The 15,854-nt window shown below is 55.2% G+C and overlaps 1 protein-coding gene across 1 annotated transcript; it reads right to left on the bottom strand.

The window, feature by feature from the left end:
• Window positions 1-1,964: 1,964 nt before the first annotated feature.
• WNT6 (Wnt family member 6) lies at window positions 1,965-14,704 on the bottom strand (the record flags this gene model as incomplete). The annotated part of the gene is made up of 4 exons (XM_081095138.1): window positions 1,965-2,778; window positions 4,226-4,560; window positions 4,760-4,980; window positions 14,625-14,704. The coding sequence occupies 4 exons, from the start codon at window positions 14,702-14,704 to the stop codon at window positions 2,317-2,319; spliced, it is 1,098 nt and encodes a 365-aa protein (XP_080951264.1). The 3' UTR covers window positions 1,965-2,316.
• Window positions 14,705-15,854: the final 1,150 nt, after the last annotated feature.

Here is a 15,854-nt window from a genome sequence, read left to right as displayed (position 1 = left end):
ACCCTTTGGGCCCCTGGGTTCACTGTGCCTGAATTCACTTTTACCCCTGGACTTCCAAGGTATAAGACCCATTCATTAACTTTCTTTGGACCAAGCTCGTTTTTAAAAAATATGTCTTTATTGAGTTTTATAGAGAAAAGAGGGAGGGAGAGAGATAGAAACATCGATGAGATGAGAGAGAAGCATCATTGATCGGCTGCCTTCTGCATGACCCCTACTGGGGATCAAGCCCAAAACCCAGGCATGTGCCTTGACCAGGAATAGAACCTGTGGCCTCTTGGTTCCTGGGTCAAAGCTCAACCACTGAGCCACACGGGCCAGGCTGGACCAAGCTAGTTTGAGTTGGGTGTCGTTATTTTTAATCAGGGTCTGCCTAATGCCTACAAACAACAACAACAACAACAACCCAGCAGCTTTCTATTCCCATTCTTACAGTAACTACCATTTATTAAGCATACATTTCACATAAATTATTCTGTGCTGAGTGCTCTCCATAGTCCAAAGATGTCCTCCCCACAATTCTATGAGGACGTGGGATGGATTATAATGGTTGCAAATTCTTCGCCACGTTCCCATGGAGAGGTGGAGTCTATTTCTCCTGCCCTTGAATTTTGGCTGATTCTATGATTAGTGCCGACCAATAAAGAGATGCTGTGCAACTTCCAAAGCTGGAACTAAAAGAAGAGACCGGCAGCTTCTGCCTCCCAGTTTGGCACAGTCTATTTCAAACGTCAGCCTATGTAAGAAGTCCCACTACACCGAGGCCACCATGCTCTGAGGAAGCCCAAGCTAGGCACATGGAGAGGAAGGCCACTGGAGAAGCTCTGAGGCACTAGACATATGAGTGAAGCCTCTTGGAGTGTCCAGCCCAGCCCAGCCACCAGTGGAGTACAGCCAAGTGAATGACTACAGCCAATAAAGAGCAGAACAACCAAGCTGAGCTTTGACAAATTCCTGACCAAAAGGATCGTGAGAAGTAGTTTTGTTGGGGTTGTTTGTTATGCAGCAATGGATAACTGAAACAGGATAGTCCCATTATATAAGTAAAGAAACTGAGACTCACATGATCTGTACTGTAAACTTCTAAGCAGCAGCACCAGCTTCAGACCCAAAGCTCTTGCTTTGCCCTACATACCTTGAAGGGGGCATGTACAGTATTTGGACTATGACAATATTGGGGGCTTTGAATCCTAGCCTTTTGGCTATTCCCTCCCCCATTCTCTCTGGAGGACGATGGGGGCAAGAAGTTCAGCTCTGGAGAGCCCAGATCTCCCCAACCTTTCCTCTCTTCCCTCCACACTAACCGCCAGCTTCCTGAGAAAGAGCTAGAAGGGAGGAAATGTAGTTGGGTTCCAGGAAAAACCTTGGAACAACTTTTCTTTGTCTCCCTCTAGGTGTAATTAGAAATGCTGTTCTGAGCAGTCTTTTCAGTGTTAATGGGGGTAAAGTTAGTTTCAAATGTTCAGTCTGATGTTAGTAATAACATATTTCATCACATTCTATAGTTCATAAAGTGCTTTAATCCTATGGGCTTGGGTGGTCCTAAAAGTCTACCCACAAATCCCCCAGGGATCACAGAAACAGAAGGGCAGATGAGGGTATCACACTCCCCTAGAATGTTGATGAGAGCTGAGTATACCAGTAGAGGCTTCCCGTCTGCTTTCCCCAAACCCTCTCAGAGTCTGTTCCTTTAAAGAGGGATTGCTACTTCTTCCCCAGCTTGTAGATCCAGGCCCTAGATGTGTGACAAGAGTGAACAAGAAGAATGCCAAGCGGAGATTTGGAACTCTTCACCACGGTTGCCAGGAGAGCCCAGACCCATGGGGGGGGGGGGGTCGGGAGGGGGGAGAGAGGGACCCAGTTCTATCAAAACCATCTCCCTTTAGACACTCCTTCCAGAGCCTGGTCCCATGTCAACCCGCAGGAGACCAGCCCCCCTCCCAAACTGTGGTCCCAGTCCTATTGGTTTAAATATCTTTATTGATACTAAACCCACCCACCCAGCACATGGCCAGCAGTTCTGAGGACCCCGCATCCAGGGGCCCAGATCAGTTTCCATCTGGGACCAAAGGAGGGAAACCGCGGAGCTCCCTGCAGCGTACAGTCTCCCCAGAACCCGTTAAAGCACCTCTGGGGATCCCTCCAACGCACTGGGCCTTCCTGGGCACGCGAATATCTCCAACCTCAGTTTCCAGAGGCTTGAGAGATGGACTTTTGCCAGGGTAAACTGGGCCACGGCAGCGCCTCCTGCTGGAGCCCAGAGGTCACACAGGTAGAGAGGCGGCGCCGCGCGCCGTGGGAGAGGCCGGCGGCAGGTCAGAGGCAGAGGCTGAGCTCCTTGCGCACGAGGCACTGGTGGCACTGCACCACGCAGCACCAGTGGAAGCGGCACAGGCAGTTCTCCTCCAGCTGCACGCTCTCCTCGCGGTGCCCGCGGCCGCAGCACAGCAGGTCGCAGCCGCTGAGGTCCAAGGCGCTGCTGTTGCAGGCGCGGCCGCGCGTGCCTGGAGAGCCTGTGCGCCGGTTGGGGGCGCAGAAGTCGGGCGAGTCAGCGACATAGAGTAGGTCAGCGCGACTCGGCGGCTTGAGATTGCGGACCGCGGGCAGCAGAGCCTTGCCATCGTTGGTGCCCATGACACGCGAGGCGCCGTGGAAGCGCTCGAGCAGCTCCGCGCCCACCTCTCGGAACGGGGGCAGCTTCTGCCAGCAGGTGCGCAGAGCGCATGAGCCCGACAGCCCGTGGCACTTGCATTCAGTGCGCGTATGGCTCCGCACCGCCTGCAGGGAGCAGAGAGCAGGCGGATGGAGACAAATGTGGGGTGCGGATGGCGGAAAGGGCCAGAGGACCCACAGACAGAAAATAAGCGGGGCGGGTGGGGTGGGAGGGGGGAATGGAAGAGAGGAAAGAGCAGACCAAACAAAAAACAAAAAAGAGCGCAAGGTGAGGAGGAGGAAATCAAGGGTGGAGGGTAAGATGACAATGATGGAGAGGTAGAAGTGGGGAGTGGGGGAAAGAATGCAGCGCAGGGATTCTGGGATCCAAAGCCAGCGGATGGGGAGAAAGTAGAATGGACTGCGCAGGTGAGAATCTCCCTGGAGCAGGGGAGGTGGTGGTGGTAGCTGTCCCACCTTCTCCCTCCTGCCAACCCTCAAGGCACCAGGCAGGGCTAAGCAGAGGTGCAGAGCCCGCCCCTTAGGCGTCTGTCTCCACCATCCCTCCACATCCCTCTCTGACAGGTATGTGGGCCTGTCAGGACATACCTCTCTGGGCCCCTTCTTACCCCCTGCCCATGCCTCACTCAGCCCCAAACTCTAGAAAATACAGGATATGTGTGGGGATGCCCCTAGAGCACCCTAGAACTGAGGCAGGGGCCCACTGTGGGTGCACTACTGAGAACTGGAACCTAGGCGTCCTGCCCTCTATTTGCTGTTTATGTCTAGGAGTCACAACCCCACTAGAGATTTATGGGGCCAAAAGCCCCAGGAAGATCATCTCTGGAATCTCAGAGTCTAGGGACCAATCTGATTATAGACATTTGTGTCCCTCCCGCTCCCAGGTTCTGTCCTTCCCCTTGGAGACATCTGGCCCAGATAGCTTTCTTGTCCCTAAACAAGCTCCTGGGCCTCCTCCTTGCAGAGGGAAGGGGAGAGGCTGCCCGAGTCTGGGCAGGGCCTGGTCTAGGGTTGCTGGGAGGCCCGTTGACAAGAGCCCAGATTCAGTCACAGCTTCCTGGCCTCTGCCTGACCCCCTCCTGCCTCCACCAGGATCCAGCCCATTGCCCCTTGGTCTAGCCCTTTCCAGGCCTCCCTCACACCTCCTGGTTCCCCTACCTTAAGACCTTTGTCTCCGTCCTCTTGTCCCTGCCCTGGCAGCCACATCTCTAACCACCCCACGCTCTACCCCACCTGTCCTGTTTCAGAGGAATGCCCTCTCTACCTGGGGTCCCTAAAAGCCTCAATTTAGTCCTCTTCCCTGGGTGACAACCTGCCCCAGGCTCTCCCAGCCCCCCAACCAATCTTCCCAAGTGGCCCCCACCACCACGCTAGCTCCCACACGTGTTAACACACTCCTGCACATACAAACCCTCTCTCACACCCTCACTTCTCACACACTTCCACAAAGTGCTCCTACACATTCACCACACTGTCCCACATCCACTGACACAAGCACACGTTTCCACATTTGTGCGCACACACCCTCTCACACAGCCCTGCCCATACTCACCAGCCGGCCCGCCTCATTGTTGTGAAGTTGCACCAACGCTCGGATGTCTCCACTTCCCCGCTTATGCCTCGCGTCCATAAAGAGCCTGGACTTCTCGTCCCCGAAGTCCACATCGTCCCCACAGCCTCCCCACTCCCAGGCTGCACTGCCCTCTGGGGAGCCCACAAGGCCAGGGGGCCCAAGGGTGCCTGGCAGGCCAGGGGGCCGCGGTGGGGCCCGCCTGCGGGGTGCCTGGCAGCCACACTGCAGCAGCTCGCCCATGGAGCAGGCCTGCGTGACTGCATGGCTGGCGCCCGCCGCCGTGATGGCAAAGACGAAGGCGGTCTCCCGGATGTCTGTGGGGACAGGGAGGAGCAGTCAGCACAGCATCAAAGCTGAGTCCTAGGGGACTGCGGTGGGCGGGGCAGTGAGGTGGGGCTGGAAGACAGGGTCGGGGCAGGGTGCCCAAAGATTCGTGGGAGAGGTGGGGCTCCGGCAGCCTCCCCAAACCTCCACCCTCTCCTCTGAGCCCGGAGGTTCCCTCCTCACACTGACCCTGCTGCAGGATGCGCCCAAAGGCCTTGCTGTGGCTCGAGCAGTTCCAGCGGCGGAAACGGAACTGGAACTGGCACTCTCGAACCCCAAGCCGGGCACCCCGCGCCAGCTCAGCCACCACTTCCGGCTCCTCCTGGCACAACTCAGCCTGCCGCCCTGCCAGCCTCCGTGCTTTCCTGCAGATACTGGTGGGGTCCATGACCAAGGGGCTGCCCACTGCCCTGGGAAGCAAAACACAGCAAGTCAGGGGTGTAACTCCAAGGGTTGGGGGTGACAGAGAGGGAGACCAACACCCCCCCCCCCTCAGCCCACAGCCCAGGAGCCGGGGTACGCCTCCTACCACCACCAACTAACATTGAGATTCTCCTATTTGGTTCCCCTGCCATTTCATCCATGTCTGTGTTCCCTTTTAACTAGAGTAGACTGAAATCACTGTAGAGCAAGAATTCAATCTTGTCCTTCTATGCACATTTTTACTAATAAATCCTTATATCTTTTGGCTCAAGGTGAAGGCAGCTGGCAGCAGGTAGGCCAAGACTAAAATTCAACAGGCCTCGCCCAAAGGGAGACAAGGAAGAAATTAACAGAAGGAAGATCAAGAAGGTTGTCAAAGAAAAGAAAAAGATTTTAGAAAAAGATCAGAAAAGAACTGGTCTTAGTGGACCACAAGCTGGCTATGTGTCAGCTGAACAGTCCTGATGCTAGAAAGGCATGGGCAATTCCAAGGACTATAGAAAGCCCTCTGATGTTAGAATGGCTGGGGAATGGAGCCTCTGAGGGAAGTCACACTCCCTCTCCAGCCCAAGTTTCTCATTCTGTGCAATGGGAAGGATGGGCTTTGGTCTCTAAGGTGGGCCCTCCCATCCTGAGATCCCCTGTTTCCCTGAATTGGAGAGCAGGGAGAAGGAGCTGGGGGCTGAGTCTCTGAAGCACTGAGAAGCAGGTGACAGCGACCCTTCTCCTACTCCAGGAACTGTGGCCTTTGCAGAGCAGCAGGGCAGCAAGCCAAGCCCTGTGCACTGGGGTGACATAACTGATTGGAGAAGGGGGATCCTGAGAGGTGGGTAAAGACCTCATGGGAAGCTCCACACACTTTCAGAAATCCCTCCATTCCCACCACCATGCTGGCTCCCACACACATTCCCAGCCTTCATTCTACCATGTGGTCTCCATACCAGGCCCGTGAAGGTTAACTTGGCTGGGTATTCACACCTGGGTGAAAGGGCTTTCATCAGATTGCTCTTATTTGAATGCTTAACTGGTATGCCTGTCTTGTAGGAATGAGTTGAGCACTTGGGAGCTGAGGGTAATTTGAGACCACTCAAAAACCCTTCACAGAGGGCAGAAAACAGCTCTCTGGGCGGGGAGAGAAAGTGGCATCAGGAAATAGAAAATGTAGAGGAAAATGGTGGTAGATAGGTGCCAAAGGTCAAGGTGGCTTCTTTTCAGTTTAGCTTCAGTGTACTCCACCCCCCACTGTCCCCATTTGCTCCACAAGTACAGGCTTCCCAGGCATGTTCTGGCCCAACAACAATGAAATGTAATGGGCTTAAATAGCAGCAAGAGGAATTTAGGTCTTAAGATAGAACTTAACACTAAGGAGTGAGATGCTTGAAGAAGAGGTGGTTGCAGGAAGATGTGTAAGTCCTTTAAGGTCACACACACACACACACACACACACACACACACACACACCACCCGACAGATCATTGTTATCATCCTTTTCCAAGAAGTCCAGGAGCCAGCGTTCTCTCCTCGGTGGGGAGACTTATAGTCCAGACCACGATTTTTCAACCTGTGTGCCGTAAGAATTTTTAAAACATGCAATACCTGACTATTGAGCCATAGCACTGACCTCTTTTCCCTTAGATTAAACAAAAAAAAATGACAACAGCCAATACAACAATAGTTGTCTGGTGTGACTAAATCAAAATTATACCTAATTTTTTGGGTCAGATTGACACATTTTTGGTGTGCTGCAGAACTTTAGTAATCAGTTTCTGTGTGCCATGAGATGAAAAAGGTTGAAAATCGCTGGTCCAGACCTTCCCTCCTCCATGCTTAGGACCTGCCCATCACTGCATTCCAACTGTAGCCTGGGGAGGCCCCAACCCTTTCCCAACCCTAGAGAAGTGATGGATGGAGCAGGCCAAGGGTAGGGCAGCCAAGCGGACTCCCAGTGGCTGGCTCAGTGACCTTCAAGAATTTTAGGTGCTTCAAGAATTGATTTCTACTGCCCAGTGTGGCTCAGTGGTTGAGTGTTGACCCATGAACCAGGAGGTCACAGTTTGATTCCTGATCAGGGCACATGCCTGGGTTGTAGGCTCGAATCCCCAGTGTGAGGCGTGTTTCTATCTCTCTCTTCCTTCATCTCTGAAATCCATAAAAACATTTTTTTAATTTTAAAGAGAGTTGACCTCTATCTATCTATCTATCCTCACCTCCAGCCACTTATTTCACCTCATTACAAAAAGAATTTGAGGCAGCTTCCAGTAAGGTCATATAGGGTCAGCAGATAAGACTATAAGCACCTTGAGAGCTAGAAGCGTCATTTTCTTTTGTCTCCTAGGCAGATTTTAAGGTGCTTAATTCATATTTCCCCTCGATTTTAATGAAAATTTTGCATATTATGAACAATTACTATAATAATATAATGAAAACCATTTAATACATGTTTTTGAATGAATAAATGAGCCATCTAAGGAGAAAAATCCTTACTTGAGCCCAGCCCCTGTCCACATGTCATTTCATGACTCCTAATTGCTTTCCGGAAACATTTTATTTCTCCCACTGGATTCAGAGGCAGGGAAGCAGGCCTCCCCAGGCTGTCCAGGTCCTCTCCTGCCACCACATGTCCAGGCCTCCGCCTAGGAGTCTGGGGCTCTACACTCCCCCATGCTACTAAGTTCTCCAGTTCTCCTCCCCAACCCTGTCCTCTGCTGACTCCCTACTTTCCCAAGGTCGACTGGCCTTATCTTCCCAAGGTTACTCTGCCCCATCCCTCACTTCTCCCTCCTCCTGTCCCAGGGGATGGAGGGGGTATGCAGGGGAGAAAGGCAGAAATCTCTTGACCTTATCTGTTTCCCAGGGGCTAGAGATAGAAGACTCGGAAGGATTCCTGGCTGCCTGGGAACTAGACTTGTTTACAAGCTGGTCAGGAGAAGGGATGGGCAGTAGTAGCAGCCAGAATCCCAAGGGACCCGTTTGCTCCCTGCCCTCCTGTTCTTGCTCCCATCCTAAAGTCACAGGAAAGGGAACTCCAGAAAATGAGTGGCAGGGCAGCATTGGGCAAAACACTGAGCCTCGCTTCAATACCCTGGTCTCTGTCAGCTCTGGGTGAGCTGAGCCACTCTGGGCAAGTCGGTTCCCTCTCTGGGTTTCAGAAACATGAGGAGCTAGCATGAAAGGCTCGCATACCCCCTCTAACTTTAACACTTGACTCCACATCAAAAAATAACTCCCCCATCTCTCCTCTTCCTTTACCCTCCTTCCTTCCCTTCTGCTTCCTTAGGGAATGAACTCTGCTATTCATGCTCTGAGTCAGCATTGTCCTGGGATCAGCCCACAGAAGCTGTGCCCGTTTGGGAACATCTGCATGTTTTGGGGGCTGGAACACAAGGTGGTAAGAAATATGTAATATAGAATATGTAGGGTCTGTGATCCTAATCAAGTAGACATTCCTGGGCATAGAAACAATGAGGCTAGTTTTAAAAGAAATCAGTATGCAGACAAGAAGGGACAAGCCTAGGGTTAGCCATTCTAACTGGCTTGGCCTGCGCCAAAATCTTCCTCCCAGGGCACAACATCTGTAGATTCCACTCTAGGGGCCCGGGGTCCTGGCCTGCTCTACCTTTCCTTTCCCAGATTCACAGGGCCTAAGAGAATGCCCAAGGTCATGCAGTCCAGCTCCACCAACCTGACCTCCATTATACAGATGCACAATCTGAGAAGGGAGGTGACCAACACTGACCACTCAGTGTGTGTGTGTGGGGGGGGGGGGGGGGTCTCATTGCAAGCAACTTAGGTAAATATTTTAAAAACCAAAGGGCCAGAGGGAAATGGCCACCAAAGGTATCAGAAGACATTAGGTAGCCTCACATGCCTCCCTCCGTACAGCCCTTACTCCTAGCAGGACTGGGTAACTCTGCAGCCATCCCAGATTCTACTGCTAAATTTCTGGACTCAGAGCCAGCCCCTCCGTACCCCCTAAGTCATGAAAATCTTCCCCAACATCTCTCCAAGCTCACCTTAGATACCACTTACCCTAAGGTGCCTCTGGGCCCCATGCCTCCCTCTACATCATTCTGCCTGTCACTTATTTGGGGGAGAAGGGCAGGTGCTTGTAATCCTGCCAGTGGCATAATTATTTTGTCCTGTTTTCTTGTCTATTTCTCCAATTTGATAGGAAACTCATTAAAGACAAAGATCTCATGAGGAAGCATAATATCAGTGGCAGAGTACATGCAGGGCTTTGGGGATCCAGCAGACATGGGGTTGGATCTGGGCTCTGCTGCTTGCTTATTCTGTGACGTGGAGTAAATCCCTAGCATGTGAAGTTGGCATTTAGTATTTGCTGAATGGCTGCTGAGACTTAACCTTCTGAGCCGGTTTCTGCAACTGTGAAATGGAAGCAAATAGTAACACCTGCCCACTTCCCAGGTGACCTGTGAAAAAAGCCTGTCCAGAGAGTGGGCTTCCACAAGTGATTTTTGTCTTGCCATTCACACCCTTATTTATCTCTTGGCCTGCTCAGTGCAGGGCAAACAGTAGGAGAGCAGGCGGTGTCTGTGGATTCCTGAGAACTCTCTCTTCTTCAACTTACACTTCTCAGCCTGTGTCTCCTCCCCTACCAGCCCTGCCCATGGACCAGAGGACCCTCCAGGACTCCTACCCCCCTTCCCCGATGAGCACACCTGAGTGGATTTTTGAGGCCTAGGGGATCACAGACCCTTTTGATGCCCAGCCTCCTCTGAAAGGTCTCACAGCCAGCTCTCTATTTTCTCTACCCGCCCCCCCACCCCACCCCACCCGCCGGGGTCCCTCATCTGACCCTCACCTCCAGGAGCCAGCAGAGGGAGCCCTGAACCCTGGGGCTGTGGGTGGGGGCTGCACGGGGGTGGGGGAGGTGGGTGGTGGAGAAGGGGCAGAAAAATGTTGCCTGACGGCTGCGGAGGCGGCTGGGCCCGGGCCTGTGCCCGCCCGCCTGTCCTGTCCTGCTCTGTCTAACTCCCTAATTACTGCTCCCCCTCCCCCAGTCCCTACTCCCACCCCAACCACCACATCAAAGCCAGTGATGCCCCAGTTCCATTAACCCATGCCTCCCCACCACTCACCAGCCACCCTATTCCACCACCCCTCCCCACCCCACCCCACCCCAATTCGGTTCCCTGTGCCCTGTCCTGGACATTGCCCTTCCCACCTCCTCACACTTCTCTCCTTCCCATTCTTCTTGTATGGACTTCACCATACAAGAGGGCTTCCTATTGATCAGGGCTGTGGGAGGCCAAAGAGTAGACACATTGAACCTCCTACTGGATCCCCTGAGTTCAATCTGTGCCTTCTGCTCTCCCATATTTAGGTGGGGGCAGAGATGGGGGAAGCTCAGTACCCCTTTCCTGACTCCCACCCCCAGTGGCACCCAGGGTGAGATCCTCAGCAGGAGGTAGGCTCCTGGCTCCCACCCTCAGCAGCCTACATTCTGTGTGGCCTCTGGCCATCTCCTATCCCTGGACTTTGCTGGACTTCTTACTGTAAGTGACAAGATGGGGCCAGATATCTCTAAGTCCTTTCTTGGTCTAATTTCTGAATTAAATGGAGGGTTCAGAGCTGGAGGAACCAGCCTAAGAGGCCAGGTGGAAAACGGGAGAACCCTCCCAGCAACCTTTCCCTTCCTCAGGCAGTCCAGGCAGCACCTAAGGTCTCCTCCCATCCCATTGCAGGCAGGAAGGAGGGCGGCTAGAGGACTCTTACCCAGTCCCCAGGGACAGGCTTCTGTTCCCCGAGTGCCTCCTGCTCTGGCTGGCTGGGTGCCCTGCTGCCAGCCTGACCCAGGCCTGGCTGCCTGCCCCGCCCTGGCCTCATCCCCTCCACAGCTGCATTTCTTCATCAAAGTACACATTTGAATCCCCCTCGCTGAGCCCTGGTGATCAAGCCTCCCACTGACCTCCCCCCACCAACTCCTGGCTTCTGATGAGAGCTGGGCAGGAGGGGGCTGCACCTCCCAGGAAGTGTCACAGTGCCAGGACTCTGGTGGGCTCAGGGCATGCTCTGGCCCAGACTGAGCCAGCCTCCTTCTGCCCCTGCCCTTTTCTGCTCACAGCCCCATTGTCTTCCTCCAGGGAAGCTGCCAAGGCAGGAGGCCTGGAGGGTGGGACGGGATGACCACCCCACCCCCATCCCCACCGCACCCTGAGCTTGGCAGGGACCAGCAACAGGACTGCCCACAAAGGGTGAGGGCCCCAGATAAAGATGGGATGGGAAAGGGTGGCCAGGCCCAGCTTGGGGTGGGGGTCACAGCTGGAAAACCCGGGTTTCAGGAAGGAGCCTTGTCTTTTCCCTGTCTCCCTGTGGGGCCAGATATGAGGCTATCTTAGGCCCATGGTTCCTGTTTCTATAAGGAAGGGGGTGGTGGTGAAAGGCAAGATGAGATGGGGGGACGGGGTGGGATTGGGTGGTGCTTTTCCCAGTGGAATAAGGGGAGGGTTAGTTTCTTTCATAGGAAATATAAAACAGAAAGAGGAAGAGAGAAAAGGGGAGATTAATTTGGCTATTCTTTGAAAGTGAGCTATTTTCTACATCCACTAATTAAAGGATAAATATAGATGGGGCAGACTTAAGAAGAACTTCCAGGGTGGGACGGTCGGGGAACAGGTAGAAGGGAACTGGTGCCCTGGAAGCTATAGCCTCTCCCTCTCTCTGACTCATTCCCAAAATAGGACCTGTCAGGGTCAGCGCACTGGCTGGACAAGACAGCCTGGTCAGTGTCCTCGGATTCTGCAATTCACAAGGATATAGTTACAGATGTGAGAGAGGCAGGCAAAGAGGCTGGGGCAGAGTTTAGAAAGCATCAATTCCATCAAGGGAACAAGGGGGAGAGGGACAGAAGTGAGAGAAACCTTTGGAACCAGGAGCCAGGTCTCTGAGCCTATTCCAGGGCCAGGGCCACTCCACTCCAGGAAGGACCCTCCTCTCCTATCCAGGACAGCCCTGTCATTCAGAGTTCCTGGGGTCTGCTCTGCTCCCAGTCTGGCCACTGCTGGAATGTCCGAGCGGACTGCAGTGGGCTGCTGCAGGTCACTGCTTCCTCCTCCACCACTGGAGCCCTAACCTGAGAAGTAGGGAGAAGAGGGCCAGCAAGTAGGTCCGAGGCCTCAGAGAACAGCCTGGAAGTTCCTGGCCTGGAAAAGCTCCTAGCCAAAGTGAAGCTGGAGGGTGAAGATGAAAAAGAATGGCAGGAGCCTCAGGCCACTTGGGCTGCTGGGTCTGGCCATCAGCCCATGCCTGATCTTGGAGGGCAATGATGGGTGTGGTGGGAACAGGAGTGAAAGCAACTAGAGTCAAAGGTCCTGAGAAAGGGAATCTGGGCTCCGACCAAAAGAAAGAAGTATCAGAAACAGACAGAGGAGTGCGAAGGGCCAAGGCGGGCAGGAGAGGCAGGTTCTATCTGGGAAGCATCTGAGCGAGGCAGTCTCTGGACATCTTATCAGCCCAGCCCCTCACTCTGCACCCTGCTTGCCCTGCAGCTGTGGCCATGAAGGCTTCTGTGTTCTCCCACACCTGCCCTCCCCACCTCCTCCCCCACTCCTTGCTTCCCAGCTTCAGGGTCAGTCTCCAAAGGATCAGGTCTCCCTCCCTCTGGTTTGGCTCTTACCCAGCAACCCTTCCTGAACAAAGGTCCCCCCACAGATACAAATCCCAGAAGGAGAATCAACCAACCAGTAACACTCCGTAAAACTGTCCCCAGCGCTTTTAGCCTCCAGGACCCCAAAAGCCAAGGCTCTGGTTTCCAAGGCCAGGGGAGAGAGACACAAGAGGAGATGGTTGTCAAAATGCAGTAACTGGCGTAGTTGCCCAATGCCTGGGATGGTGCATTGGGAGCACGAGAAGGCAAAGGGAGAATACAGAGGGACAGCTTTCTGGAGGAAGTGTCCTTTTAATCGGAAGGATGAGGACAATTTGGATAAATGGAGAGGGAAGGGAGGTAAGGCAACAACTATCAGGGAGAAACCCCTGTCCCACCCTGAGAAAGGGCAAACTTAAGAAAGGTTTTGGAGAGCACAAGAGAGACCCCTTTACGAAGTTTTGCTTGGGACCCTGGACTTTAAACTTAAACAAATATCCCTTTACACCCAGGAGGTCTCTGGCCAGGAGAACCTGGGGTGTGGAGGAGGGAACTACATTTAAGGAGTACCTCCCAATGTCAGATAACTTTGCAAATTATCCCACCTAATGCTCTGACTAAGCCTGCCAGGTAGAAGGATTGTTTCCCTGTTTTATGGTTGAGACGTTGCTGGGAGGGGGGCGGGGGGCGGGCAGCAAAAAAGTGACCTGCCCAAGGGTCGCAGACTTAACAAAAGGAGCAGGTTAGATCTCAGGTCTATTTCAAAGCTGCTACTGGATTATGCTAAGACAGGAGCAAAGGACACATGTTGCCTAGCCGGAACCTGGGTCGTCCTCAATTTGCCCCCTCGCTGACACTCCGAGGGATGCTCTCCCGCCAGCAACTCCCTGTGTGGGCATCCTCCTCTCCATCTCCCTAGAAGAGGCAGACCTGCCTGCTCCACCCCGCCTCCAAATCCTGGGATGGGGGAGGAGTGGAGTGTAGAGCATCCAGCCAATGACATGGCGATATGCAAATAGGCAAGACCCTGCCTCCTTAGGATTGGCTGAAGCCTCAGCGATATTGTCCAAGTCCCTCCTCTCTCAACACTAAAGCTATTCCGGGATGGTTTTTGCTGCTCTGGAGACTGGAAAGGAAAAAGTCCGCGGGACCCAGATATCCGAATGGTCCTGACTTGGCACCCACCTTCCCAGTCCTTACTCCAGCCCCAAGACTCAAAGTTGCTGCACCCTTCGCTGCCTAGGTGTCTGCTCTAGCTAAGGCCAGTTCCGGAAAGATGTCCTCATTTCTTGGTTGACCAAGCCTCCCTCCCTTCCACCGGACCCTCCCCGGTTCCTGAGCTGCACATTTACTTGATCCTTGATCCCATATCCGCAAGGTCCAGGCGCCTGGGTCCCTCTCCTGCCTTTCCTCCTCTGCTCGGGGAGGAGGACATAGAGAAAGCCAAGGTCCTGACTCAGTTTCCCCTTTCCGTCCCTTTCCTGCCACTCCCGCTCACACTGAAGGAGCTCAGAGAGAAGTAGGTAGATGTGTGGGCAAAGTGGGGCGGGGAAAAGGCAGCCGTTTGACCCTGCTTATGACTTCCTACCTTGTCCCTCTCTTTTTCCCAAATCCGGTCCAACTCCCCTAAATCCAGAGCCCTCCTCGCGTGTTCTTTTCTTCGGATCTCTAACTACAGATCTTCCCCCCTGTCTCCCCGGTAGCGTTTTCCTATCCACCCACCAGTTCCTTGGTGACCTGGATTGAGCGCATAACCTGGGAGGGAGCTGGAGTGTAGGACACGGGAGGAGGAAATGCAATAGAATGTGCGGGGGTTTGGAGTAGATTGGAGCCGCCTGAGCGGTGGTGGAGAAGTGCCTCGGGTGGAGGCCGGCAGGAGAGCGGTACGCACCTCCCCCGCACCGCCCCAGCGCGCAGGTAGAGCCGGGCGGCAGCAGGACCGCGGTTCGCAGCAATCCGTCACGAGGTCCCCACCCTCGAGCGAGCGTCGGGAGCCGCACCGGGACAGCGCGCTGCAGCACTCACCACCACAGTCCGCCGACGTGCGCGGGACACAGCAGCAGCAGCAGCAGCAGCCCGAGGCGGGAGGGCAAGGGCGGCAGCATCGTGACCGCTCTACCGCCCGCCGGTGCGGGCAGCGGGGCGAGGCTGCAGGGCCAGTCGGTGCACGCGGGGCCCGGGCTTCAGGGCGAGTGCGGCTCTGGCGGCGGCCGGGAGGCGACGGCTCCGGCGGCGGCGGGGGGGCCCATCCCGGGCGACCAGGGCGCGGCGGAGGCGGAGAGCGGACGGGGCAGCCAGCGCCTGAGTCTCCTGCCGAGCTCGCTCGGGAGAAGAAATCAGAGCCGGGGGCGGGGGTGGGAGGGGAGCGGGGCCCGGGCGGGGGCGGGGGCCGGGAGGCTGTTGGGGTGGCAGTTGCGACAGTCAGGCGGCGGGACTCTCGGGAGGGAGCGGGGAGCCCCGGGGCGGCAGGCGCAGCGCCGCGGAGGGCGGGAGCGAGGGTCCGGGGCGGGGCCGCGCGCTCGTGGCTGCCCGACCCGCCGGCCTCGCCCCCTCACCACGCCTCTCGCGGAATGGGAGCCCCCCGCCGTCGCGGGAGTCGGGGGCAAGGAGGGCGGGGAAACAGGGTGGAGCGGGGTGAGGGGGGAGAAGAGGCGCTGAGGAATGGGGGACGGGCTGGAAGGGAGACGTTTGACAGGTTTGTTGACTGTAAAGAGAGAAAACTTCCCAGGAATGAGGGAGTTTGGGTGGGTGGGGGGGAGGGCGGTGCGGAGGGCGCTGCTTGAGCGAGGGGGGGAGAGAAGAGGAAGTCCGCCTGGGGCTCTGGGTGCTCCTGGGCGGGGTGTCTATCGAACTAGAGGGTAGGGACGGGCGGACTCAGGAGGGGGTCACCCCTTACCGGGGCCCGCCTCCGCGCCCCATGCCCCCTTCTCAGCCTTTCCTGGAGGAAAGGAGGAAGCCCTAGGCCTCCACTCTCGCTCCCCAGCCACCCCGCCTCTCCCAGCCCGCGTTCCGGGGAGGGCGGTGCGGAGGGGAGACTAGACAGCAAGGGGAACCTCTTGATGGTCTGCGCTCCAGCGCTCCGACTCGGACCGAGACAGCCGAGGGTGCAGCCGAGCAGGAGACTGAGGGGTCAGAACTGCAGCCGGGCCTCGCGTATCCGCGGGTTCCTGCCTCACGTTGCTTCCCCAACTTAGCGAGGCCAGAAGGGGTAGGAGAGCCAGCTGCAGGTGAGATGGCATTTATTCGATTCTCTAA

Source organism: Myotis nattereri (assembly GCF_964212035.1).
Source record: "Myotis nattereri genome assembly, chromosome: 7".
Classification (NCBI taxonomy): domain Eukaryota; kingdom Metazoa; phylum Chordata; class Mammalia; order Chiroptera; family Vespertilionidae; genus Myotis; species Myotis nattereri.
Note: the sequence above shows the minus strand (reverse complement) of the source record. Positions and strands in the feature narration are given on the sequence as shown.